The sequence below is a fragment of the Lutra lutra genome, chromosome 9 (assembly GCF_902655055.1).
Source record: "Lutra lutra chromosome 9, mLutLut1.2, whole genome shotgun sequence".
Lineage (NCBI taxonomy): Eukaryota > Metazoa > Chordata > Mammalia > Carnivora > Mustelidae > Lutra > Lutra lutra.
In genome coordinates, this window is record NC_062286.1 from 35,485,197 (window position 1) to 35,511,069 (window position 25,873).

The window sequence follows — 25,873 nt, forward strand, 5'->3', positions numbered from 1 at the left end:
CACAGGCCCTGGCAACCACCCTTCTACTTCCTGTCTCTGAATCTGTGTGTCTCCTCTAAGTGGAATCATACCAGGTTGGCCCTGTTGTAAAGGGCTTATTTCGCTTCACATAATGTCCTCAAGCCAAACTGCATTTCTTAACCAAGAATCTGTTTCTCTACCCCAGCAGGGTGACTATCAGGATGATTTTAGCAAGCTCTCATCAGCTGTGGCCAGTCCGTGCACGTTTACACACCCCAACACCCTGTCTGGGGGGCAGGGGCATCTGTCTGTTCTCCCCGTGGCTCTCTTATATTATATTTGGAGAAATGCTGGATTCCAGGCATGGCAGGAGGCTGAGCACACCAGCACAGTGTGGACCGTAGCTGGTGACCTTGCCTCTGCTCTGTCACTTCTCTTCACTGGGCATTGGTGGGGGAGGTCCTCAAATCTTTCACCTCTAGGATTTAAATCCAGGTGGGCCCCCTGGTGACCCAGCTCTGAGAAAGAGGCTAAGGAGTGTAGAGGGAGAGGAATGTGGGTAAGGAGCTTTAGCTTGTGGATCTGTGTAATGGGGATAAATGCCAATTGTGCAAGGCTGTTGTGGGGATGACAGGGGTAGTGTCCATGCAAGGTGAAGGTATCCAGAAGCTCCCTGTCTCCACATGGCAGGCTTCTCTGGGGCGCTGGTTACGCTGGGTGTTCAGTGTGTAAACTTTTCCAGGTTCCCGCACTTGGGACTGTGCACTTCCCCCTATGTAAACTAAAGTAAAAGCTTATAAAAATTAGTGACCCTTTCCTCCTTCCAGAGAGGCTGGGGGTGCCTCAGGGTCTCAGGCAGCTTTTCCCAGGTGTGAGCGAAGGGCGGCGGGGGTGGGGGGCAGGAAAGGGATCTCCCACTGTTGGAGGATGAGGGCCGTCCCGGCGTGCCCGCCTTAGCACCCTTCTGTGATGTTTCCCTGCCCCCTGGTGGTGGGAGGGGACCTTAGACGAGACACACTCCGGAGTGGTACCCTCCCTCCCTGCAAGGTGCTTTGTGCCTGGTTTCTCACCTTCTCCCGGACTTCAGCCAGGTGGAGAAATATTTGACCAGGGTCCAGAAGCTCGGGCCTGGGCTGGGGGTGGGCTGGGGGTGGGGGTGGGCTGGGGGTGGGGGTGGGGAACGCAGGTAGGAGCGGTAAAGGGCTGCAGGTGGGGTTGATGGAGCTGGGCTGCAGGTGGGGTTGATGGAGCTGGGCTGCAGGTGGGGTTGGTTGAGGAGGGGCTGCTATTTAAGGGGTAGGTGGGGGCAGGGGCTGGCGGCAAAGCGGGCTTGTCTTTCCGGGTGTCTAGGCTTCAGCTTGCTGCGGGGCTGGTGGGGCCCACCCCAGACTGCGTGAACATGGGCGGCCTCTGGCCATGGGTGCTGGGTCTGCTCTCTTTGCCAGGTAAGAGTGCTGCCCCGCCCTTCTCTTCTGGAGTTTTGGTTCCAGCCACAAAGCTCCGGTAGAGGAGGGAAGGGTGTGGCTGGACAGGAATCCGAGGGAGGGATCCGAAGGGGTCTGAATAGCTCCAGGGACGTTCCCAGAAGTCCGTTCCTAGGGGTGCCAGGGGAGGCCTCCTGAAGATCCTGAATGCAGAGGGCCTGCCTGGCAGGAGGGAGCAGGTGTGGCACTCCAGAGGTCCCTGTTTTGCTTGTGCCAGGCTGGCCCAGTCTGAGTCCATTTTTCCAGAGGTCTGGGCTGAGAAGGGAGGCAGGGGGCAGGGTTCAGGCTAGCCCATACTGCTGTCACTGTGGGCATCTGAGGTCTGTCTCCGCCTCTCTTCTGCTCCTACGCACAGATACTCAGAGCCGGGGGCTGCCTTTTGGAGCCCAGTGTTGGTCCCCTTAAGGGAGCTCCTTCCTCAAAGTTGTCTAGAGACTGAAGACTACTTTCTGGAGGCCTGCCTTTGGGAAGAGTCTGGCTCTGGCTGTCTGACATCCCCCTTCCCCACATCCTATTGTCCTCTCTCACCAGTGCGGGCACCTTGGGCATCATGGGTCCGCACCTGTCCGCAGGTTTGATCCTAGGAGCACCCTCTGCCTGCACTTCCCCAGAAGCCTGTGGAACCAGCTTCTCAGAGGGCCTCAACCCTGAGGAGACCCAGGTGTCCCAGGACAAGGACATCCCTGCGATTAACCAAGGTGAGGGCACCGGGTCGTCTTGTGGGGTGGAGGGGCTCTGAGTCGATGTGGTGTGGTAAGGACTGTGCTGAACACACAGCCAGAACAAGCTGGAAAGGTGCCCATTCACTGGGTTCTAGAGGAGGAACCTTTTCTTGTTCTGTGGGCAGCTTTTTAAAAAGTCTGTTTCTGTATCTTCTCTACTGGACTGTTAAGAAGAGAGAAAAGCCTGGGTTTTAAAAAAACGGTCTGAGAAAAGTATGGGTCTTTGGGGTACTCCATCTGGTGTTGAGTGAAGTCATTAGTGGGGGTCTGAGATGTCCGCCATCTGGGGCAGGATTGTCCGCAGGTGTGAGCTGGGGGTGGGGTGGGGTGGGGTGGGCCAAGCCAAAGCCGCAGGAGGCCTCCTGCCTCCCTGTCTGGGGATCTCCGCTGAAGAAAGAACATGGATAATCTGGGATGAAGCTGCTTTGGGGGGGGGGGGGACAGACTGGAGTCTGGAGGTTGGAGCTGAAGCGTTGGGGGAACTTTGTCTGGAGGGATGAAAATCTTCCGATGACCCTGTGGTCCGGCTCCTCTTTCTCTGTGAGGTGACCTGGAGCCCCAGCACGGCCGGGCAGGAGCAGGGTAGCGTGCCACCTTTTAGTGACTGTGACTGGTCTGGAGGCAGCTAGAACCAATCTGGGGCTTCCCCGGCATTGATTTCCTTTTGTCAGCCACCACAGAGGACACTCTCAGCCAGGGCTGCTGGAGGCCCAACGGCTACCTGAGATGCGCTTTACTGGGAAGCACGTGCCATCCCCAGCTGCCGGGAATGTGGGCTGCTAAGGCCTCACAGCTGAAGGCCCTTGGCCAGGGATGCCTGGGAAGCTACTCCCTCTCCTGCCCAGGGTGGCCCACAGTGGCTCATAAGGGCCATGGGGACAAGCGTGTGGTGCCTTTTGTGGTCCTGAGCTCCTATGGGATGAGGCTGAGGCTGTATTCCAGCAGAGTCTGGGTCTTCCTTGGCACCCCCCGCCCCATAAATTACTTGCAGGTACCTCGTTAGCTCAGGCTCTGTGTCTAGGGAACCCAGCCTAATGCACTCCGGGGCCAGAGCCTCTTCCAGGACTGACCTTTTAGTAAGGGGAGAAGGGCTGCCAGCTGTGACCGGAGAGAGAAGCAGAGACAGGCTGACATGGGGAGGGAGCGAGCCAGAGAGCCAGACTCACGGGCGCCCGACGCCTTCCATCTGTGTTGGTGCGAGCTGGAATTGGTCACTTGTCACTGCGAGGGCCCTGGATATCCCACAGATGGGTAGGAATTAGATGGTGGATGAGGAAGGACAGGAGACCCAGGGCGTGCTCCCAGAGGGTGGCCTGAGCTGGAGAGGGGGAGGATGTAGGGGACAGCTGAAGAAAAGACTGCTCCTGATTAGCAGAGAGACTCAAACATAGAGGGAGGGGTTGGAACTGGATTTGCATGGGTTGGGGGAGCTCTGGACTGTGTTTTAACAAGGGAGAGATGGGATGGGGCAAAGAAGCTTCATGCATGTTTGTAGACTGAAGACTTTCTCCAGTCAGAAAGGCCAGACTCTGGGGTTGCTGCTGGGCCTGTCCCTAAAGTCTGGTTTCTGGGAGGGGCATGAACTCACCCACATCCCTCCCTTCTTCCCAGGGCTCATCCCAGAGGAATCCCCTGAGAGCAGCTTCCTCCTGGAGGGGGATATCCTTCGGCCAGTGAGTGTGAGCATGTACACACACGGGTGTGAATTCCTTCCCAGAGAGCGTTAGAAGCCTTTGAGCCCAGTCTCTGATGTCATGCGGGCGTGATACGTGAGGGAGTCATCTCTGTTGCTCATAGTGTGATAGATATCCCTTCTTGCTAAAGTCACAGGGAATGTTCTAGTAGGAATCAGCCAGACTGAATGGGAGGGAGGGTAACCTCTATAGTGCTAACAGCAGTCAGCCTGGGAGGGCTTCCCGAAGGAGGGGGTTTGAGCCCTCAGTATCCAGCTTGGTATTCTATCCAGGGCAGGTGCTCAGAAAGTACTGGAATGAAGGAAGGGATGAGCACAGACTGGCAGAGGGCCTGGTGGGGCTGTAGGAGGTGGTGGTGGGGAACCCCAGAGGTGGTAGCCATGGTCTGGGATCCCCCTCTCAGGAGGGGTGGAGTTAGAAAGGGAGAAGGCTGAGAAGGAATTGGGGTGACTTGCGGGGGGGAGATGAGAATGCTTGGTGTCTAGGAGAACAGGGCCATCTTCTAAGTGACTCGGGGGGAGAGGTATCCTCCTGAACAGGACAGTGACCTGGTGAAAGCAAGTTCGTTTTGTTGGCTGGAGGCTGCCCACTGTTAGCCCAAAGTGAGGCTGGGTTGCAGAACCAAAGCCTGGAGCTGGTGGGTGGGGCAAGGAGCCTGTCCCCAGTCACCCAGTGAGGACAGGGAGGAAGAGCAGAATCCAGTAAAAATCTGTGGTAGACCATGGGGCAGGACCGGCCAGGGTGCCATGAAGCCCACGCCTCACAGGGTTCTGGGTGGCAGAAGGATGGAAAAGGAGTTGCTAAGCCCATCAGCCTGAGAAGGACCTGCCTCCTCTTTCCCTGGAAGTTCAGGGATGCTTGGCTGACGGCGGGGTTTCAGGAAGGACGGGGCTGCTGCTGGAGCTCTGAGCCTTTCTGAACGTGGGCACCCTGGGGAACTGGCACTCCCAGTCAGCCTCTTCAGGAACAAGTATTGGGTTTTGTCCTTATGCTTGATGGAATAAGATTCAGATCCCTTCTGTAGAACAAAGGCTCGCGTTGTGTATTGTTCATCTAGCAGGCCCCCGGATGTCCCACCCCTCTGTCCCCCCCGCTCCTATACCTGCATCCTGCTTCTCGGGTCTTTTGGGTCCTTTGGTGCCTGAGACACAGCACCTCTGGGGCCAAGAAGTTTGGCTGGCCCATGTCCCCAGGGCTCCCTGAACTGCCCTCTCTCTTCAGAGTCCCTTCCAGGTGTTCTCAGCGAGCAGCAACAAGTGGCCTAAGAACGGGGGTGTTGTGGAGGTCCCCTTCCTGCTCTCCAGCAAGTATGGTGAGTGAGTGTGTGCGTGCGGTCCTGAGAGCTGTGGGCCTTCCTGTTCTAGACTCTTACTCCCCTGTGTAGCCTGGGCTCCTCTGGGGTTCTTCCCTCTGCCTCTACTTGCTGCCATTACCAAAGAGCCCTTCCCTAAGAAGCCTTTATTCCTGAGCGTCTCCGGAGCTGGGAGGGCTGAGAGCCCAGAAGAGCTGATGGAACACAGTCCTCTGTACCCCCATCACAAGGCCACACGGCCCAGGGGACAGGGACCTACCCAAGGCTGCACAGCCAGGGCCTGTCTGGGACCCAGCTTCCCCCTCCCACCTCCTCCCTCGACACTCAGGCTGCCCTTTCCTGACATTTCCATTTTGGAAATCTGCTTGGAGGCTCCATTCCCATCCTGCACGTGGACCTGCCAGGGGTCACAAGGGCTCCCGGGGGTCTCAGCTGGAGGCTCAGCTGCGGTGTTGCCTCCCCCAGATAAAGCCAGCCGTGAGGTCCTCCTGAGGGCATTTGCGGAGTTTGAGCGGTTCACGTGCATCCGGTTTGTTGCCTACCGGGGCCAGAGAGACTTCATTTCCATCATCCCCATGTCTGGGTACGTGCTCAGGGGCATGTGTGCACTCGTGCACAAGCGTGCGTGTGTGTGTGCATGTGCATGCGTGTGTGGGCACCGTGTGTGTGGGTTTCCTCTGAGTTCTTTGGCGTTCAGCAGAGATTCGCCCAAGCCATCATCTAAAGCCTGTCTCTGGGCCAGTCTTCCCAGGTTCAGAGCCATCCTGCCCACTGAGTGGTCTGCCGGGTGGGAGCTGGACCTACAGATACTTAGGGCAGAAGGTGGAGAAGGACGAGAAGGGGATGCTTGACCCTCCTCACAAAACCTTCCTGTGAAGAGGCTTCATGGTCTGGGGAGGGGGTTTGGCTTCTGTGGGACCCACCTGGCCTCTGATCTGGGTTCTACCGTGTAGGAGCCAGCCGCCTCAACTCCTGGCTCTCCAGCCTTCTCTGAAATAGGGATGACGGCAGTACCCACTTCTAGCTTGTTAGGGATCAAAGATCATACGTGAAAGTATTGAGTTAGGGACCCCTGCATGGGGACGTGCTCTCAGCGAGCTGTTTCTGTTATCGATGTTCCTTTCCATCCCTCCATCCTCCTTGTACCCCAGGCTGGGAATGGGAATTCAGTGTACCCATTTCACAGATGGCCAGGCAGTGAAGGGACTTGGGAACTTCAGGCCTGGGACTAGAATCTAGGATGGGGGCTACCTGTTGGTGCTCATTCATCTCAGGATGTTGTGGGGGAGGGCAAGGGGGCCTGGGTCTGCTCTGGATCTCTAGGCTGGTGTCTACTCTGTGCGCTCTTCTGGCCCTGCAGGTGTTTCTCCAGCGTGGGACGCAGTGGAGGGATGCAGGTGGTGTCCCTAGCACCCACCTGTCTCCAGAAAGGCCCAGGCATTGTCCTGCATGAGCTCATGCATGTGCTGGGCTTCTGGCATGAGCACTCACGGGCTGATCGGGACCACTATATTCGTATCGATTGGAATGAGATCCTCCCAGGTAAGCCAAGTCATGCATAGCACAGGCTGGACCGGGGATCTTGGAGTGAGAGCATGGGCCAGGGCCTGAGCTGCCTGTCACTTTAGAAGAGGTTATCCAGGGCACCTGGGTGGCTCAGTTGGTTAGGCGACTGCCTTCAGCTCAGGTCATGATCCCAGAGTCCTGGGATCGGGTCCTGCATCGGGATACCTGCTCCATGGGGAGTCTGTTCCCTCTGACCTTCTCCCCTTTCATGCTCTCTCACTGTCTCTCAAATAAAATCTTAAAAAAAAAAAATTATCCATCTTCCCCACCATCTGCCTGTCTGCCATGGGGAAGGAAGGGTTCCTACTTGGCTTTGAAACCTGGAGGTGGTCCAGATACTACTGCCCTGGGCTATAAGCCTTCCATCTGCCCACCCACAGCCCTGACTGAGATAGAGCATCACTATTTGCTTTGTGTCTCTCTCTCTCTCTCTCTCTCTTTTTTTTTTTTTTTTTTTTTTTTAAATCTCCTGGTCATAGCCAGGCACCTGAGAATGGAGTTGGTGGTATCCTCTGACCCTTGTTCAGTCCTTCCTTCACCAGACACTGCTGGGTGGGCTTGGGGCAGGGGCTGTGTTCCCTGGAAGTAGTGGGCTGTGTGTGCCAAGTGTCTGATGCAGGAGGCTGAGGACAGCCCTGCAGGGGCTCAGTCCTTGTGAGCTGGGCACCAATGGGCATGGGGGACAGAGGAAGCCCGGGGAGACCGTGTCCCAAAAGGTGGCAGCGGCAGAGCCAGGGCTGGTCTGGGGAGTGGGCCACTGTGTTGCATACCAGTGAGCAGGTGCTGTGTGCTGGGTATCTGGGGGTGGGGAGCAGGCTGAGTCAGGAGGTAGGAGTAGGGGCCATTGCTTCATGAGGGAGGAAAGTAGAGGAACTATGTGATCAGGAATTTGGTCTGGGGGAATGTGGGGTAAGGGGAAGGGTTGGAAGGCTTCCTGTAGGCAGAGAGGTTCTGGTGGGAGTGCCTCCTCTGCTGTTGTGAGGTGAACTAGGTGAAATGGGCGGGGGAGGGTACTCAAGAGACCAACATGCATGGAACCCCCAAGAAAGGGTGCCATGTGGGAGGGACTTAGGTAGCACCTTACAATGAGACAAGGGATGGAGTTCGAGATCTGAGATTAGCCTAAGGAAGGGGATAACAGTGATTAAACCCTGCAAATAGACTTTACTCCTTCCTAGTGCTCATGGGATACTTGAGAAAACTTACCATAGGATAGAAAAACTTCAAATCTGAAAGAATTAATTCAAATGTTTTGATCATGATATAAAATAATAAAACTAAAAATCTCTTCTACTTACAAATTAGTCTAAAAAACAACAATAACTTTCTTTTAGCTCCAGGCTTAAAGAATTGCAGGAATTCTCAAAAAAACAAAAACAAACCCCAGCACAGTAGAGCTGATGGTTCTCAGCTAAATCAATGCTCAGGGAAAATATGTAGACTTAAATACTTCTATCAGTAAAAATAGAAAAAAATTAAGCATTTCAATCCAAGTTAAGAAAAAGTAAAGCAGGAGGGAATTAAGTTAAAGACCGAAACTAATGAATTAGAAAACCAAGAGCCCTCAAACTCGTGGTTTTCTTTCTTTCTTTCTTTTTTTTTTAAGATTTTAAAATTTATTTTACAGAGAGATCACAAGTAGGCAGAGAGGCAGGCAGAGAGAGAGGGAGAAGCAGGCTCCCTGCTGAGCAGAGAGCCCGATGTGGGGCTCAATCCCAGGACCCTGAGATCATGACCTGAGCCAAAGGCAGAGGCTTAACCCACTGAACCACCCAGGCGCTCCTCGAGTGGTTTTCTTAAGCAATTTTCCCCACTTATTAAGAATGAAGAAAAATGGGAATACATTTATATTCTGTACAGAACAAACTGCTAAGATATACAAACTAATGACAGTAATGAACTGGGGTGGGGAGACAGGAACTCAGAAAGAGAATGGAGTGGGAGGCTTATTATAGATCTCAATATCTTTTGCCTTTTGAACCAGATGAATATATTACCTATTCAAAACTGTTTAATATCTTAAGGATTTTTAAAGGGAAGGGTGAAGAACTCTCTAGAGGCAAGTATGGCAGTGACAGGGAAAAAGTGAGTGCTCCGGCCAGTGGGGAAGTGCTGGACTCAAACCTGGGGGGTGGGTGTGCCGGCCCAGGGCAGAAAGAACAAGGTGGCTTACTGCTGGGGAGTGGGAGTTCAAGTGCAGGTGATGGGCTGGTGGGTCTCCAGAGCTGGTTGAAGGGTAAGTACTCTTTGTGTGTGTGTGTGTGTGTGTGTGTGTGTGTGTGTGTGTGTGTTTTGAAGACACACAGTAGTGTGAGACTCCATGGAAAGTGTAGGTTCTACAAAGACCATTGCATCTGGGTGAGCTTGAGTGGGGCAGGAAGTGGAGGACACTCTTTAGGAAGTCATGAGGTCCCTGTGCTTCCACATCAGCTAGTGCGGGTCTGGACCCCTCCTGGGGAGGGGAGGAGTAGGCAATGAAGGCACCAAGGAAGTGGGGACCAGGGACTGGTACTGGGTGGGGAGCACATCTGGGTATGGTTTCAGATCCCTTAGCTCACATAGGTTACAAGTTCCTGGAAGGTCCCTAACACCTAACCCCTCCCTCCCCCACCCTCTTCCCCACCCCCCATCACCAAGTTTTGTGGTTGTTCTCCACCCCTGTCCCCCAGGCTTTGAAATCAACTTCATCAAGTCTCAGAGCAGCAACATGTTGGTGCCCTATGACTACTCATCAGTGCTGCACTATGGGAGGTGAGGACCCCCTTTCCTTTCCTTCTTTCCTTCACTGCCCTGCTAGCCCCCACTGTGCTCTGGACTCAGTTCCCCACCTGCTGGGTTTCAGGTTTGCCTTCAGCCGGCGGGGGCTGCCCACCATCACACCCCTCAGGGCTCCCAGTGTCCAAATTGGCCAGCGATGGAATCTGAGCACCTCGGACATCACACGGGTCCTCAGGCTTTATGACTGCAACCCGAGTGGCCAAGGCCCCAGTGGTGGAGGTGAGTGACAAGGGGCAGGGTGATCTGAGGAATCTGGAGCAGGTTCCTGTGTGGAGGGTGGCGTCCATGAGGGTGAAGTGGTAGGACTGAGGTTGCAGAGGTGAGCAAGGTGAAATTGTCAGGGGTTCCCTACAAGAGATGTAGAGAAGGCATTTGAAAATTCTTACTTATGATTAAAAACTCCTAGCGAATAGAAATAGAAGTTGCTTTTTTTTTTTTTTTTTTTAAGACTTTATCATTTACCTGACAGAGGGACCGCAAAAGAGGGAACATAAGCAGGGGGAGTGTGAGAGGGAGAAGCAGGCTTCCCTCAGAGCAGGGAGCCAGATTCGGGGCTCGATCCCAGGACCCTGGGATCATGACCTGAGCCAAAGGCAGAGGCTTAATGACTGAGCCACCCCAGATGTCCCTAGAGGTCACTTTCTCAACCTTAACATGGGTATCTATCAAAAATCCAAAGCAAAAATCATGTTTAATGTAAAAGTGCTAAAATCAGGACCAAAACAAGTTTTTTCACTATTGTCCCGTCTGTTTGATGCTGTAGTGAAGATCTTAGCCATTGCAGTACAGCAAGAGAAATAATGAGAAGTCTGAAGATTAGGAAGGAGGCAAAAACTGTCACTGCTCATAGAGGACGATTATCTATATTGAAAGCAACAACACCTATTAACAAACTATTGGAAACAATAGGAATTTTCTTATTCTGTAAAGACTTATTTTGGGGAGGAGGGTCAGAGGGAGAAGAGGAGAGAGAGCGAGAATCTCAGGCAGGCTTCCCCTAAGTCTGGTGTGAGGCTTGACACCATGACCCTGAGATCATGACCTGAGCCAAAACCAAGAATGAGCTGCTTAATTGAACCACCTAAGTGCCCCAGCAATAAGAATTTTAAAAGACAGTTATATAGAAACTTCTATATGATTACATCAATAGTTGGAAAACATAATAAAAAAACCATTATAATAGCAATAAGGTCCCAAGGATTAATCTGACAGAAGTTCTATAAAAAGTTCTATGGAAAATGAACCTTCATTAAAATCATGAAAGATTCTTAAATACCTAAGAGATATGTATCCTGTGCATTAATAAGAAGACAATGTAAAAATGTCAATTCTGATCTTTAGAGTCTGTCAGTTCCTACTGAAAATCCCAAGAAGCTTTTTGGCAATCTTGACCAGGTGATTCTAAAACTTACATGAAAACACAAGAGGCAGGATGCCTAGGGGGCTCACTCGGTTAAGCATCTGCCTTCATGCTCAGAGCATGATCCCAGAGTCTTGGGACTGAGTCCCACGTTGGGCTCCTTGTTCCGCAGGGAGCCTGCTTCTTCCTCTGCCTGCCACTCCTCCTGCTTGGGCCATCTCTCTCTGACTAGTAAATAAAATCTTAAATTAGAACACAAAAGGCAAATAGCAACGATACTCTTGAAGAAAAACGAAGTGGAGGGACTTGCCCTACCAGATAGCAAGATATATAGTTTAAAAAATATTTGTACAAATGTATCCATATAAAATACATACAGGAAATGTTTGTACATAAAATGTGTCTAGGATAGAACATTCTCCATTGAAACAGAACGGAGAGTCCATAAAGGACTTCTACTCAGAAGTGGAGCCTTGATGAAGGGGCGCTGCCGATCATTAGGGGAAAAAATAGACTAGTCACTGAGTGGCTCTCAGAGGATTAGTTATACGTTAAAAAAATTCCCAACTCATGCACGAATTCCTCTCAGATATACAAGACTTACATATAAATAGAATAAACTTTAGGGGGAAAAAATTAGTAAAAACCTTCATGACCTTGGGATAGGTAAGGATTTCTTTAAGACACAAAGGAACCCATAAAACTGGAAAGATTCATGAATCCAACTACACTAAGATCTCCTATGTAGTTATTCTAGTAAAACTGCTAATCAAAAGACAATGTTACAAGTCAGAAGAGGACTTTTGTAACACATAATTGTATCCCAAATACATAATATATTATATAGTTAATATAACATACATGATAAGAAAAAGCTGGAAGTACGAAGGAGAAAAACAGGAAGAGACCGAACAAGCACCTCACAAAGGAAACCAAAGGAAACCAAATGAGAAGTAAATAGGAGCCCTTCAGCCTCCCTCACTCACGTGTGTGTGAGCGTCCCTAATCCCAGCTCTAGGAAACTGCCCATCTACGTTCTGTCTCTCTAGGTTTGCCTATTCTGGAAACTTCATGTAAATGGAATCCTGCAGTAGAGGATCTTTTTGATTGGCTTCTTTTACTTAGCATAATGTTCTCAGGGCTCATCCATATGGTATCATGTAGGAGTCCTTCATTCTTTTATTGTCAAATGACACTCCATTGTATGGACATGACATTTTGTTCGTTCATCAGTTGAAAAAGATATTTGGGTTATTTCTACTTTTGAGCTATTATGATTAATGCTACTACAGATGTTTGTATCAGATTTTATGTGAACAGGTGTCTTCCTTTGGATATACACTTAGGGATAGATTATTGGGTCCTGTGGTAACTCCAGATTTAAGTGCTATGTTTCTCCAAGTTGGCTGTACCATTTTTCACCCCCATGAGCAGTGTGTGATGGTTCATATTTTCCCAGGTCCTTGCCAACACATGCTATTTTCTATTCTTCAGACTACATCCATCCTAACTAAGTGGGTATGAAGTGGCATCTCATTGTTTTGATTTGCGTTTCCCTAATGATCTCTTCATATGCTTCTTGGTCATCTACATATGCTCTTCGAGAGCCTATGTGTTTAAATCCTTTTACCCCCTTTTCACTGGGGTTGTCTTTCTATTGCTGAGTTGTAAGCAGCAATTTGTATTCTAGATACATGTCCCTTACCAGACTTGTCATTTGGAAATATTTTCTCGCATTCTACAGGTTGATGGTGTCCTTTGAATACAAACGTTTTTAATCTTGATGGGGGTCTAACTTCTCTATCCTTTAACTGTGCTTTTGGTGTCCTATCTAAGTAGGCTTTGCCTAACCCAAGGTCCTGAAGATTTAATCCTAAGTCTTTTGCATGTGCGTATCCAGTTCTAGTACCGTTTCTTATGCTATTCTTTCCCATACATCACATCACATACTACATACCTTTATTTTTTTAATTAAAAAAAAATTTTTTTTTTTGGTTAAAAAATAGATGATGTGGGGCACCTGGGTGACTCAGAGGGTTAAAGCCTCTGCCTTCGGCTCAGGTCATGATCCCAGGGTTCTGGGATCAAGCCCCGCATCAGGATCTCTGCCCAGCAGGGAACCTGCTTCCTCTCTCTCTCTCTGCCTGCCTCTATGCCTGCTTGTGATCTCTCTCTGTCAAATAAATAAAATCTTAAAAAAAATAGATGATGTGGCAAGAGCTTGGAGGGTATTCTAGAGTTTGGACTACTATGAGGAAAGCAGGTTTATCATGATGGTAGATATTCGAGCATGTTTGGATGCTGAAATGATGATCCAATGGAGAAGGGAAAAAAATGCACAGGGCAGAGGGAATAATATCTAGAACATTTGGGTAGGAGCTGCCCTTGCTGGTTGGGTCTCCGAGAACATGTCCGAGATTCCTTGGACCTAATGAGAAGGGAGACCGGAGCGGACCTAACCTTGCATGTAGATCTTAATATGCTGATGTATGGGCTTCTGAGGGTTTTAGTCACAAAGCATGACATGAGGTCACTGGCCTAGAGGTTGGGGAGAAGGCGATGGATGTGAAGGGAAAGGCGTGATGCTGCGGTCTAGTTGGCAGGAGAAGAACCCAGCTAGAGCTACCCCATAGCGTGGCCGGCGGTGCCGGGGCAGCTGGCGGCCAGGGGGAGGCACAGTGTTGGTTGGCAACTTGGTTCTCCAGGACTGGGATTTTATGGGCAAGGTGCTTGAGGAGTCCTTGCAGTGAAGGCTGTGGAGCCCAAGGCAGGTGTGGAGAATGGTCTGGAAGCGAGGAGGTGGCAGAGTGGGAGTTGAGCAGGAGTTGTGATACTTAAACAAGAGAGCTTAGAAGTACAGGAATGGGCGGCCGGGAACGGAGATGGCTGCTGTGGTGGTCTCTGGCACTGCCCAGGTGTGGGGGAGTGAGCTGGGACCAGGAGGGGTAAGACTTGGTGTTTGAAGCAGATCAGCCCTGACACAGTGAGTGTCTGTTGATGGAAGGTTGGGCTCCTTGTGAAGCCTTCTATGCATGGGCAGGTGCGACAGGGGCGAGAGGCAGCACCAAGGTGGGGTGAAGGGGTCTGGTCAGCTAGAACTTGGGCTTAAGTTGAAGAATTGTCTAAAACTCTGGGACCATGGTCCAGGAGTGGCCATGAAGAGCAAGGCAGCCCCGTCCTGCTGAGTGCATGTGCCCAACCGTGATGGAGGTAGTTACAAGTGCAGGAGGAATTTTGCAGAAGACCTCAAAGTTGGGGGGAGAGGCAGGGGGTCGCTCAGTACAGAGGGCCCAGGAGGTGGGGGGACAGTGCCCTCGGTGCCGTCAGCCCTTGGCTCTCCAGTGCTTTGACTGTCAGCAGCCTAGGGTACAGGCGGGAGATCATAGAGGACCCTGGTGGCCTGACTTGCTCGTGGAGACTAATGAGACCAAGAGGGGAGGGAACAGGATGGTTCTGTGGTCCTTGTCTTTCAGCGGGAGCTGAGAACATGGGTCTTGAAGGTGTTGAGTGGGGTGTGGAGGCTGTCTCCAGTAAGCTGTGAACAAGGAGGCTGGCTGATGGCTCTGGGGCTCTACAGTGGGGTGGTACCTTTTCCTTCTGCGATTCTGGGACATAACCTCCTGTCTTTCCTGCTGCAGGATTCCAGCCCCACAGCGATGGTAGGAGCCCTACTCCTGCCCCTAGACCATCCCTGCAGCGGCTTCTGAAGGCATTGTTGGCAGAATCTGGGAACCCCAACGCCAGTGGCCCCAAGGCAGGAGTCCGACATGTTGCTGCAGAGCCCCGAGAGAGCTCACATAGCTGGGAGCTCCCTGCACAGAGGAAGGTCGCTATGGGGGCCTCTGCAAGGCTGCCCCAGACCCCGGCTTCCTCCCTGAACTTCAGGCCTGGAGCAGGTGTTCCTGGTGTTCTAGAGAGGTCCCAAATGGCCCAAACCCCCTCTGTACCCCCAACTACATCTCCAGAAGCAGGCCAGCTAGTGCCTATCCAGGATGCTTTGGGGAACCCAGATCTGCCAGAAGCAGGTGTACCTGAAAGTCCTTTCAGGGGGATGCCCAGAGGTCAAGCCTGTGGCTTCTGTCCCCAACGGGGAAGGGCAACTTCTGTCTAGAAGAACAGGGTTGTGTAACCCCTGGCCTTTCCGGGCAGTGCCTGATCTTCCAGCCCCAATCTAGCTACCCTGTCTGAGGCCTAGGACTCTCCCTCTGCCCCTTCCTTCCCCATGTGTTCTCCTGAGGGCTCCTGGGGACAAAGGGGACTTCTAGGTCTATCGGGGGAAGATAGGCCTGTCAAGAGATGCCTGGCTCTGCTTTGCTCTCAGCTTCTGCCCTAGCCCTGGAGGCTGCTGGGAAGGGGAGAGGATATTCTCCAGGGCTCCACAACCCTGGGAGTCCTCCTGTAGGTGAGTTTCAGCTCCCCCAGCATGCTCAGGTTCTGCCCCTCTCTTTCAGTCCAGGACTCGGGGAGCCTGTGGCTGGGACCCTGGGACTGGCCTCACATCCTTGGTGTTTGAGTGCTCGGAATCTGTAGCCTCCAGCTCCACCCCCCAGGGGATTTCAGCTTGTTCCCCTGCAGTGCAGGGAGGCTCCAGTGACTGGAATGTTATCCCAGGGGGTAAGGAGGTAGGGGTGGAGGCCTCCAGCACTGCACAGTCGGGGAGCTCAGCGAGAATGGGAGGCCCTGAACCTAGGACTCAAACCTCCTCTCCACCCTGCTTTGCTGTTCCCATGAGCCCACTCCCTCCACCAGCCAGGGACTTGGTCACAGAGTCAAGTTGGGAAGTCTCTGGCGGCTGGGAAGGGACTGGGGTGGGGTGTGTGTGTGTGGTGTCAACCTGTTTTCCTTCTTCAGCAAAATCCTGTCCTTACCTCCTGTTGCTGGGTGAAGGCTATTCCAGGAGTGAAGAAAGTCTGGGGTGCTTACAGGCCAGGAGCCCCTTAATCCTGGAGAGGCACTATTCTGGTTCCCTGTTGGAAGCCTGTGGAAGCCTTGCTTGGAGGGCGGGGGGGGAAGTAGGAGCCCGTGTCCCGGCCCTGTGGGGCCAAGCGCCTCAGACATTCTGCGGGAAGGCAGAAATAAAAATTGGGTATTTGCTCCAGGAACTGGGTGCTGAGCTGTGTATGAGTACATTTAACCCTGCTGACTGATCTGGGAGGGGATTTCAGGGCCTTATACCCACTTCCTGGATTGGGGTGGGAAGAGGGATTCACGGCAGCAGAGGGCCGGGCTGAGGGAGCAGGGCTGAGGCTTGTGGTGTTTCAGTGCTGGGGAAGAGCTTGGCCTTTGCCCGCCTCGTGGGCCAGTCTGGGGACGTGAGGCTATGCTCCGGGGTGGCTGGAGCCTCTGCCCTCAGTCCATCTTGGGTTTCTGTCTTGAGTCTGGGATTTCCTCAGACTGAGCAGAGGTCTGGTCTCAGGTATTAGCCTCAGGGAAAGATCATGGGTTGGGGAACACGTGATCCCTCTGCTTGCTCCTGGGCAGGAGAGGAGAGGGGCTGAGTGAGCCTAGAGGGAGCGAGGAGTGGCTCCGGCCCTGTTCCCATCAGGGTGACCATTCCCCTGGGCCTGTTCCCACCAGGGTGGCCATTCCCCTGGGAGATTCCCAAGCGAAGATCGGGAGCCTACACAGTGCCCCTCTTTATCAGAGAAAGACCCATCTATGGGTTTCTTTCAGTGGTAGAGCCAGGCTCTGAGCTGGGCTTTCTTGGTGGCCACGATAGGTCAGGGGCCATGAGGAGCTTTGTGCCCTGGAGGCCCTCCCAGTTCTCAGATGCTGCCTGCCATTAGCCTCCATTAGGACATGGCTTTTGGATTCTCCAGAATTTGGGTTCTCTAGACCATAGGGTTGGCCGAGCTTGGTGGCTCAAGGGGAAGAGTGCTTTCCCCCCTCTTCTTTGGGGTGAGCAGGGTCATCACCAGGGCTGTCCTTACCCTTCCACCCTGAAGCCACCTGTCACTACAGACCCCATTCCCCAGGCCTGTTCCACAAGCCCCACCCTGCCCCCGTGGTCCAGCCTTGGTTCAGCCCCTGAAGCCCTGGTGTGGGGATTATGCCATGGATGGGATAAGGGCTGTTAACCAGAACCCGGTAGCTAGCCACCCATCCCGGGCTCCGTGGCCTATTCCCTAATCCCCAGCCACATAACTACATGTCCTCACTCCTCAATTTATTCACTTACTTGATAGACTCTGTTGAATTAGGTGCCAGGCTGGCTCGGCTATGGGCACTGGAAGTAACATGGTGAGCATGGCAGGGTTTCCATTCTTGTGGAGTTTATTTGGGGGTGGACAAAGGATGGACAGTAAATAGATAAAAGAAGTCATCAGGGATTTATAAATGATGGAGGAGGGTGTTCCTTTAGGATGTTGGCATTTCAACTGGAACCTGAATGATAGAGACTACGCTCTGAACAATCCAAGGAAATAGTGCAAAGGCCCTGAGGCAGGAGGGAGTTAAGGTCAGAGTAGAGGGATGATGTATGGTGGGGCAGGGGAGGCTGGCAGGGCAGGGATAGAGAGGGATGATTTTATTCCAAGAGCAACAGGGAGCAGCTGCTGGAGGATTCTAAGGAGGGGAGTGATAAGATAGAAGCTTTTAAAAGCCTTCCTGGATGCTCGGTGGAGAGTAGATTAGAAGCAGGGAGAACAGCGGGGAAGCATTATAGTTGTGCAAGCCAGAGCGATGGGGCTGTGGAAGGGGGCGGAGTGGGGGATTCTGGAACATGCCTTGACAGTTAAGGCAATCACACTTGCTTACGGGATGCAGGGGGTGAGGGTACCACATACAGCACGGTGTGCAGACCTCAGGGGAGGTGAGGGAGGGTGTGGGCTGAATGAGCCTGGAGTTCAGGGCAGGAGATGGACTTCAGGGCATCCTCAGCATCTAGGTGGGAGCTATGGGGCTGGATGAAATTACTAAGAGTTTGGGTCCAGAAGACAAGGGACCCCAGGACTGAACAGGGGTGCTGTTACCTGAGGGCAGCACTATTAGTGTTTTGTGCCTCATAATTGTTTGTTGCAGGGGCTGTCCTTTACTTTGTAAGACGTTCAGCATTTTTGGCCTCTATCCACTAGACTCTAGCAGCAACCCCTTTCCTCCTGTTGTGACCATCAAAACTGTCTCCAGGTGCCAGATTGCCCAATGTCCCTGGAGGAGAAGTGGGGGAAAAAATCCCGCTCAGTGAGAATCCGTGATTGGGAGTTTGGGGGAGAAAAGGAGGCCAAGAAGGAAGGGGTGGCCTTGAGCCTGCCGTGTTCTCAGGGAAGGGAGCATTCTGTGGTCTAAAATCTTGCTGAAAAATTAGGAGGACACACTTGGCGTGGAGTCAGGAGTCACGAATGACCCAACAGGAATAGATTCAGTGGAAGGCAGGGTGCGAGGGGGTAGAGATTGTACAGAGAATGGTTTAAGATGGTGGCAGGTGGCATAGAGGGCTTCTCGGGGAGGGGGCGTGATGCTGGAGGGGGTGACTGCCGGAGCAGAGTCCTGGAGGACAGGAGAGGGTTTGAGATCCTTGCAGAGGTCTTGCCTTCCCAGCAGAGCTGGAGCTTGGGTGAGTGAGTTTGGGGAACTTCCTGCCTATGGGCCTTCATCTTCTAGGTCGGAGGCAAAGTCACGTCCTGGAGTGGGGGAGGGTGTGCGGGGGAGAAGGATGAGCAGGCTACTGATACTGGGAGGGGGGGTGGAAGGTGAGTACCCTAGAGAAGTCTGAGATGTGTGGTCACGCCCTTAAAGCGAGGCCAGTCGATGCTGGGAGTGTTGCACTCCAGAAGGAGCAGCTGCTCCAGCAAAGCCAGGTGGCTGATTGAGGTCCGCCCAGGGTTGGGGTTTTGTCAGGTGAGGTGCACTGGAGGAGAGGGTTCCGGACTTGCATCATGGAGGGCATGAATCAAGGGACTGGGAAGGTGGGGAGATTGGGGCCTATGGGGTGGTGTGAGGAGAGGGCCCTAGGGATTTGAAAGGTGGGGGCTTCTGGGGAGAGCCGGGGTGTGAAGCCCAGTTGGGCCCCAGTCCCATGGAACCCTGGCACAGGAGAATCCAGGGCCAGTCTTGGCACTCAGGCCTGGATAAGAGGCTCCAGGGCTTTCAGCTAAGGTGTCCCCGTGTCCCTAACTGTTCCCATGTCTTTGGAAAAGATGGTACTAGGTAACCTCCCCCCACCCCTTTCCAGGGGCATCCTCTGGGGATACCTTCATTTGGGCACTACTGGAGAGAGGCTCATATATGTCCCCAATGGGGCCAGGCTGTCACTCCCCCTTCTCATTCAGGGACCTTGGCCAGTACTGGGGACAGAGAAGGGATGTGTGCTGTCATCCACCAGCCTCTCTACTTCTCTGGCTGTGACCGTGGTACTGTGTACACGGTGTCAAAGAACTTGGAAAGCAGGGTACCTCTTTCTCCCTGGAAGGGCGGTGGGTGAGAGGTGAGCGGACCTTGGAGAGTGGGAGGGCCACCAAGCACAGAAGTAGCAACCAGCTCCTGGGAAGGACCAGAGATGTGGGAGCTCAGGGCACGTTCAGGGACCACTAGGTAAGCTGGTGCAGCCAGGATGGCAGGCCAGTGCCCTGCTGGGGCTGCTCTGAGGCAGCTCCTACCACTGGTGGAATGGAACGAAAATGGAAGGTCAGCTCTAGTTTGGGGATAGCTGAAGCTATGGCCTGAGGCTCAGTTTCATGCAGGGCTGGGGCCAGGAGGCAGCCCCAGAAGGTGTGTATGGGAGAGAGAGCTGCAAAGAAGGGTGGGAATCAACTTATGTAATGGCTTCCACTGCCCCCAAGAGCCCACTGCCCATCTGGGAGGTGGGGCTGGGAGGTGGCAGCAGGTGACACAGACCCTGGGGCTGTGGCTGAGCCTCACAGATGCCTGTAGACTGTCCCTGGCTGTCCCTACTGGGGCTTGGGCCCGGTAGGGCTTGACACTTGGTGGATCCAGAGCTGGCTGCCTGTTTGGGGAAGGCCCAAGTGGAGGGAAGGGGCAGGGGACAGAGTCTGAGCAGCTCTGACCACAGCTCCTTCGGGATCCTGGTGCCTTTCGAGGAAAACTTGGGCCAGGAAACAAAGGGCTGATGCTGACTGCAGTGTCTGGGGAGATACCCTCTGGCCCCCCAGTGTGAGTGTGGTTGGAGATGGTGAGAAAGTGGTCCCTCAGTCCAGCCTCGGGGAGGAGGCTGCTGAGGCCCCTCCATCTCTGGCCACCCCAGGCTCAGCCCAGCTAGCAGGTGGGGGTGCAGCTGTAAAACCTGTCTCTGGAGGGGCTGTCCTCTCCCACCATCAGGCTGTGGGCGCTCAGACTTCACAAAGGCACTGAGTAAGGTGGTGGGAGGCGGGGACAGCCCTGGCTCAAGGAACCCTTCCACCCCTGCTGTATGAGGCTGGGGAAGGGTGAGACATTGTGGGCACTGTGAGGTCATTACCTGGTCTCATGAAGACGGAGCAGGGAGGCAGGAAGGTCCAGCACGCACGCCATCTCAAGTCCGGGTCCGTTCGAGGAGCCCTACTTTTCGGGGTGTCTTGATGCTTATTTATACAGAGGATGTCCTGCAGAGACATGGGCTATAAATACAAGGCCTGGGGCATGACACCAGGGGCTCTAGGCTGGTGCTGGTGGCAGTGGCCACAGGGAGAGTAAGTAGGGCTTAGGGTGCCAGAGGGAGAGCCTAGGTTCTTGGAGTCTGGCATGGGGATGGGATGGGGTGGGGTGATTCATCTGAAGTTTCTTACCCAGCTCCTTCTACAGCCACTCCAAGAGGGGTGTGACTATGTGGGGAGAGTCCGCAGGAATGCGGTGTGTGTGTGTGTGACAACATAGTCAAAGCGATGCTCCTCCCTGCCTAGCTGCCCCTGAGACCTACTTTTTCTCTGAGCTGTGTTAAAAAGCTGAGATTGGAATCAAAGCCAGTTTTCGTCTTATCCCTTTGCCCTTAGTGGAGGAAACCGAGGCAGCGGTGGGGTTGGGGTGGGGGCAGACAGCTGAAGTCCTAAATCTTTGAGCACACCCCCGCCCCACCAGCCTTGGGAACCTCCGTGCCCGCAGAGTACGGCGAGGACTACCGACACGCGGGCGGCAGCAGGGGGCGCTCGCAACCCGGCCACGCGCTCTGCAGGCCCGACGGAGTCTGGTCAAGAAAGCGCTTTGGGAAGGGGCTCCGGACAGTCTCCCCGTTCCCTCCTACTCCTTCCACTCGGCTTCCTTCTCGAGCGCCGGGTAGGTGGTGTGGTTCAGTGCGCTGCGGTGCCCCAACACACCCACCTAGCCTCTCCTTGGGGCTCCTGCGCGGCGGGAGGAGCGATCAGCCGGAGCCCACGGTCCTCGATCTCGGTGCTCCGACCGGGTCTGCAGGCGAGAGGTCCCGCCTCGGTCCCAGCTCCCCGCCGTGAGAACCAGCCCTTCCACTTTTGCAAGGATCCTTCCCGGAGTCCCGAAGACCCCAGATGACGGTCTCTCGGACCTCCCGTGGCTCAGAGGCCGGGAAGAAAACGGGTAGGATAGCCAGGGCGGAGGCCCGCGGCGCGGGGAGGCTGCGGCCGGTGAGTCCTCCCTCCAGGCGCACCGTCCACCCATCCTGGGTCCACCCGCCCGCCCCGCCTCCCTCCCCTCCCCTCCCCTCCCCTCCCCTCCCCTCCCCTCCCCTCCCCTCCCCTCCCTCCTCCTGCTCCCGCCTCCAGTCTCCTCCCTCCTCCAGCGCGCTCGCTCTCCTCCCATTCCCCTGCCGCGGCCGGTTGCCTGCAGGCGCGGCTCCTGGCTAGAGCCAGCGAGCGGAACCCGCGCCTCGGCCTCTGCGCCGCCTCCCACCATCGGTGGCGCGACCCCCCGGCCGGCCCGCCGGCCCCGCGTCCCAGCGTAGGTCCAGCAGCCTCAGAGCGGGAGGGCGCAACTTTCCCCCGGTCCCGGGGCGGGGCGGGGACGGCAACGGGACAACTTGGAAAACTTCTCCGGGGGTGACGGCAGGGACGCCGGGTGCTGGTGGAAGAGGATGTAGGAGGGCGGTGGCTGGCCCCAGGCATCCCTTGATCTTCTAGGCACCCGTTCGGCCTGGCCATGGGGCTCCAGCGCCTTCCGCGCCGCCAGGGGGGTTGATCCTCCCATCTAGCCTAACTGGGTAGGACAGTGCTGTCGCCCGCTGAGCACGCGCTGGGCGAGCGGCGACCCCTCTGGACGCGCGTCCCGCCCCGCCATGGACCACCAGGAGCCCTACTCGGTGCAGGCCACCGCGGCCATCGCGGCGGTCATCACGTTCCTCATACTCTTCACCATCTTCGGCAACGCGCTGGTCATCTTGGCTGTGCTGACGAGCCGCTCGCTCCGCGCCCCGCAGAACCTGTTCCTGGTGTCGCTGGCTGCTGCCGACATCCTGGTGGCCACGCTCATCATCCCCTTCTCGCTGGCCAACGAGCTGCTGGGCTACTGGTACTTCCGGCGCACGTGGTGCGAGGTGTACTTGGCGCTGGACGTGCTCTTCTGTACCTCGTCCATCGTGCACCTGTGCGCCATCAGCCTGGACCGCTACTGGGCGGTGAGCCGGGCGCTGGAATACAACTCCAAGCGTACCCCGCGCCGTATCAAGTGCATCATTCTCACCGTGTGGCTCATCGCAGCCGTCATCTCCCTGCCACCGCTGATCTACAAGGGCGATCAAGGGCCCCAGCCCCGCGGGCGCCCCCAGTGCAAACTTAACCAGGAGGCCTGGTACATCCTGGCCTCCAGCATTGGGTCCTTCTTCGCACCCTGCCTCATCATGATCCTCGTCTACCTGCGCATCTACCTGATTGCCAAACGCAGCCACCGCAGAGGTCCCAGGGCCAAGGGGGGCCCCGGGGCAGGTGAGTCCAAGCAGCCACGCTCAGTCCCTACGGGGACTTCGACCAAACTGCCTACCCTGGCCTCGCTGGTGGCTTCTGGGGAGGCCAATGGGCACTCTAAGCCTACTGGGGAGAAGGAAGAGGGGGATACCCCTGAAGATCCCGGGACCCCTACCTTGCCACCCACCTGGTCAGCCCGTCCCAACTCGGGCCAGAGTCAGAAGGAAGGTGTGTGCGGGGCATCTCCAGAGGAGGAAGCGGAAGAGGAGGAGGAAGGCAAGCCTCAGGCCTTACCAGCCTCTCCTGCATCAGCTTGTAGCCCACCCCTGCAGCAGCCACAGGGTTCCCGGGTGCTGGCAACCCTACGTGGCCAGGTGCTCCTGGGCAGAGGTGTGGGCACCGCGAGTGGGCAGTGGTGGCGGCGGCGGGCACAGCTGACTCGGGAGAAACGGTTCACCTTTGTGCTGGCCGTGGTCATTGGCGTTTTTGTGCTCTGCTGGTTCCCCTTCTTCTTCAGCTACAGTCTGGGTGCCATCTGCCCGCAGCGCTGCAAGGTGCCCCATGGCCTCTTCCAGTTCTTCTTCTGGATTGGCTACTGTAACAGCTCGCTGAACCCCGTCATCTACACTATCTTTAACCAGGACTTTCGCCGTGCCTTCCGAAGGATCCTTTGCCGCCAATGGACCCAGACGGCATGGTGAGCCACCTGCCTGCCACCCGCATGGGGTTGGTGCCAGGTGGCACCCGGGCCACTCTGATTCTTGCCCTCATTGTGGCCACCTCCCTGGGGCTTTCTGGTTCCTGCCTGGGTCTAGCAGGTCTCATCTTGGCAGCCCCCTGAGAGGGGTAGGGGCAGGGGTGCTCACCGGGGTCCATTTGAAGCCTCCAAAGCCAGGCCAGGTTAGAGCCCTTCCCTCCCAGTACCCCAGACCCCTGCAAGCCAACGGGAGGGCTTTCCTTCTTCAAGGACTCTGTGTTCCCTGGCTGGTCACTTGCTTGTGGTGTTTGTTTCGCATCCTCCCCGGGGAGAGAGCAGGAAGCCAGCCTGCCACTTTTCCCAGAGGCACCTGCCGCTGAGGGGGAGGCAGGATTGAGGGATCCACGCTGGGTGTCTGTGGTCCCTGTCAGGCGCTGGGTGGGGGGGGGTTATGGTCTGGCACTGCTTCTGGGCCTTCTCCCCTTTCCATCTACTTCTGGATTCATAGCTCCTTTAAAGGCCAGAACCTTTTCTGGAATCATTTTCTTCACCCGTTCCCCCTCTGGGAGGTGGGTGTGTGCGGTGGATGCCTCGCCTTGGTGGGGCGGTCTGGGGGCCTGGCCTCTGCCTCAACAGGAGATCCCTGATCACTAGCATTCACCTCCTACAAAAACCCGGCGCCGGTGGCTTGCCGCCCACTTGCTGCGGGGAGATGAAAGGCTTTGCAGAAAGCTTTGAGCGCCATGGGGGAACACACTAGAGAACCAGAAAATGTGATTATTTGGTGATATAAAAATCCCCTTCCTCTGTGTTTACCACCACCTGTCTTCCTGTATAGACTTTAATTCTGTGCCTGGGGTGTGTGAATTCTTACCCCAAACTGGAAGTGGGGAATGGTAGAGAGAACCACTATTTCAGTCAAAGGATTTTTCGAGAACATGTTCTCACACCTGCAAGGGTTTAGTTATTATGCTGCGTGACAACTTCTTGACGTTTTCACCCACACCACCAAGGGGCTTTTCAGTGACTTGGGCCCCCCATTTGGGGAAAAGTCTTTTGTCATCAAGCAGGCTAATTGTTTTCCCAAGAGGGCTAAAAATACCCATGCCATGGGAGCAGTCTGGGAGGAGAGCCTGGGGTGGGTGACCGAGCCCCCCCCCAGGTGGGGTGCTGGGGACTCCTGCGGAAGCCTCCCACCAGAGCACCCAGGCAGGTCTCCAAGTTCCCAGTGGGTCCCTGTGATGTATAAGCGACCCTCCTCCAGATGGGGTGGGGGCCGGCTGGCCATCTCTGACCCAGCCACGTTGCTCCATCCCATGGATGGGGCTCCAGGGGCCTCTTCCTCTTGGTTGTTACCCCATTCCTGGGACCTGGCGCCCAGAACACTGGGGAGCATTTGAAGGATGTTTCCCATTCTCCAAGGAGTGCCTGGCTTGGATGTGAAACCAGCGGGCAGCTAGCATGGGGCTGGGGCTGAGCAGCACAGGCCCGGTGGGTACTCTGATGGGCCTAGCCAGATCTGGAGAGGCACCGAGAGAGTTTTCTGGGGGAGGAGAGAATGGAGGGGACCCAAGAGAGTCCTTCCTGGGGAGAGGGGCTGTCTAGGTCCTTCCTCAGTCTCAGGACTCCTTCCTCACCTCAGGGTGAGGCCATGGCCTGGCTTTGGGGCCGGACTGCGGAGGCTGGGCCCCGGGGGAGTGGCTGACTTGTGACATCTGCTGGCTGGTCTTGTGTGTGTCCCACGGGACTTGTGCTATTATGATCGCCTGTGCTCCCCCCCTTGTTGTGATATGCAGGTGTTTGTTGTCATTGTTGTTTTTTTAAAGTCTGAGCTATTTTATCAATAAAGGATATTTTGTAATAAGTGAGCTGTGTCCTTGTTGCCCAAAGCTTGGAGGAGTAATCATTATTTCTCAGCTACTCGGGTATCTCTAAGCACGCGTTCCCTCCCGGGGTCTGTGCCCACCTGCTTGCCTGCTTTATCCACTCAGCATCCCTTATCATTACCAGCCAGTGGGACGACAGTGGCCAGAGAAGCCTGAGACTGGCCGCCTGGCTAAGGGAGAAGGAGGACTTCTAGGAGGAGGGGGCCTTGGGGGAAGAGCTAGAGTATACCAAGAAGCAAGACAGGAAAGGTGTTTTGGGCAGGAAACAGCATGTGCAAAGGGTGCGTCTGGCGGATTTGTGACAGCTGGAGCATCAGCGTGGAGGTCACGTGCAGCAGCTGGGGGCCAGAGGAGGGCATTGGACACCACCTCTGGGGTGGGGGGAGCATGGGGAGGAAGGGCAGGAGGGCTGCCGCCTTCAGGCTCTCCCACACTAAGATACAGTCATGAACACCAGAGTTGGAAGACCTGTGAATGTCAGTTCCATCGGTCTCCTTGTTTCCCAGATGCGGCCTCCAAGATATCCCGTCCCACCTCAGTGAGGGGAGCCTCTGGGGCCCGGAGCCAGGGTGGCTTGCTTCTGAGGGCAGGGGACGCCCCAGGGAAGGGTGAGGC

At 54.9% G+C, this 25,873-nt stretch overlaps 2 protein-coding genes across 2 annotated transcripts; both read left to right on the top strand.

The window, feature by feature from the left end:
* The first annotated feature begins 1,360 nt into the window (after window positions 1-1,360).
* On the top strand, window positions 1,361-21,818 carry ASTL (astacin like metalloendopeptidase). Its single transcript, XM_047746938.1, has 13 exons — window positions 1,361-1,406; window positions 2,018-2,143; window positions 3,779-3,840; window positions 5,083-5,173; window positions 5,639-5,756; window positions 6,534-6,715; window positions 9,409-9,490; window positions 9,582-9,736; window positions 14,516-14,902; window positions 19,145-19,225; window positions 20,886-21,080; window positions 21,279-21,403; window positions 21,606-21,818. The coding sequence occupies exons 1-13, from the start codon at window positions 1,361-1,363 to the stop codon at window positions 21,816-21,818; spliced, it is 1,863 nt and encodes a 620-aa protein (XP_047602894.1).
* ADRA2B (adrenoceptor alpha 2B) lies at window positions 21,593-25,236 on the top strand. The gene has a single exon (XM_047746833.1). It carries the CDS (start codon window positions 22,051-22,053, stop codon window positions 23,374-23,376), a length of 1,326 nt encoding a protein of 441 aa, XP_047602789.1. The 5' UTR covers window positions 21,593-22,050; the 3' UTR covers window positions 23,377-25,236.
* Window positions 25,237-25,873: the final 637 nt, after the last annotated feature.

Bases quoted from the DNA above. Each gene is read 5' to 3' on its own strand.
- ASTL (XM_047746938.1), top strand. From the start codon at position 1,361: ATGGGCGGCCTCTGGCCATGGGTGCTGGGTCTGCTCTCTTTGCCAG. The intron at 14,903-19,144 runs GTGTACCTGAAA...CTTCTCATTCAG, and splicing joins CCCAGATCTGCCAGAAGCAG to GGACCTTGGCCAGTACTGGG. The intron at 19,226-20,885 runs GTACTGTGTACA...CCGCCCCACCAG, and splicing joins CTTCTCTGGCTGTGACCGTG to CCTTGGGAACCTCCGTGCCC.
- ADRA2B (XM_047746833.1), top strand. From the start codon at position 22,051: ATGGACCACCAGGAGCCCTACTCGGTGCAGGCCACCGCGGCCATCGCG.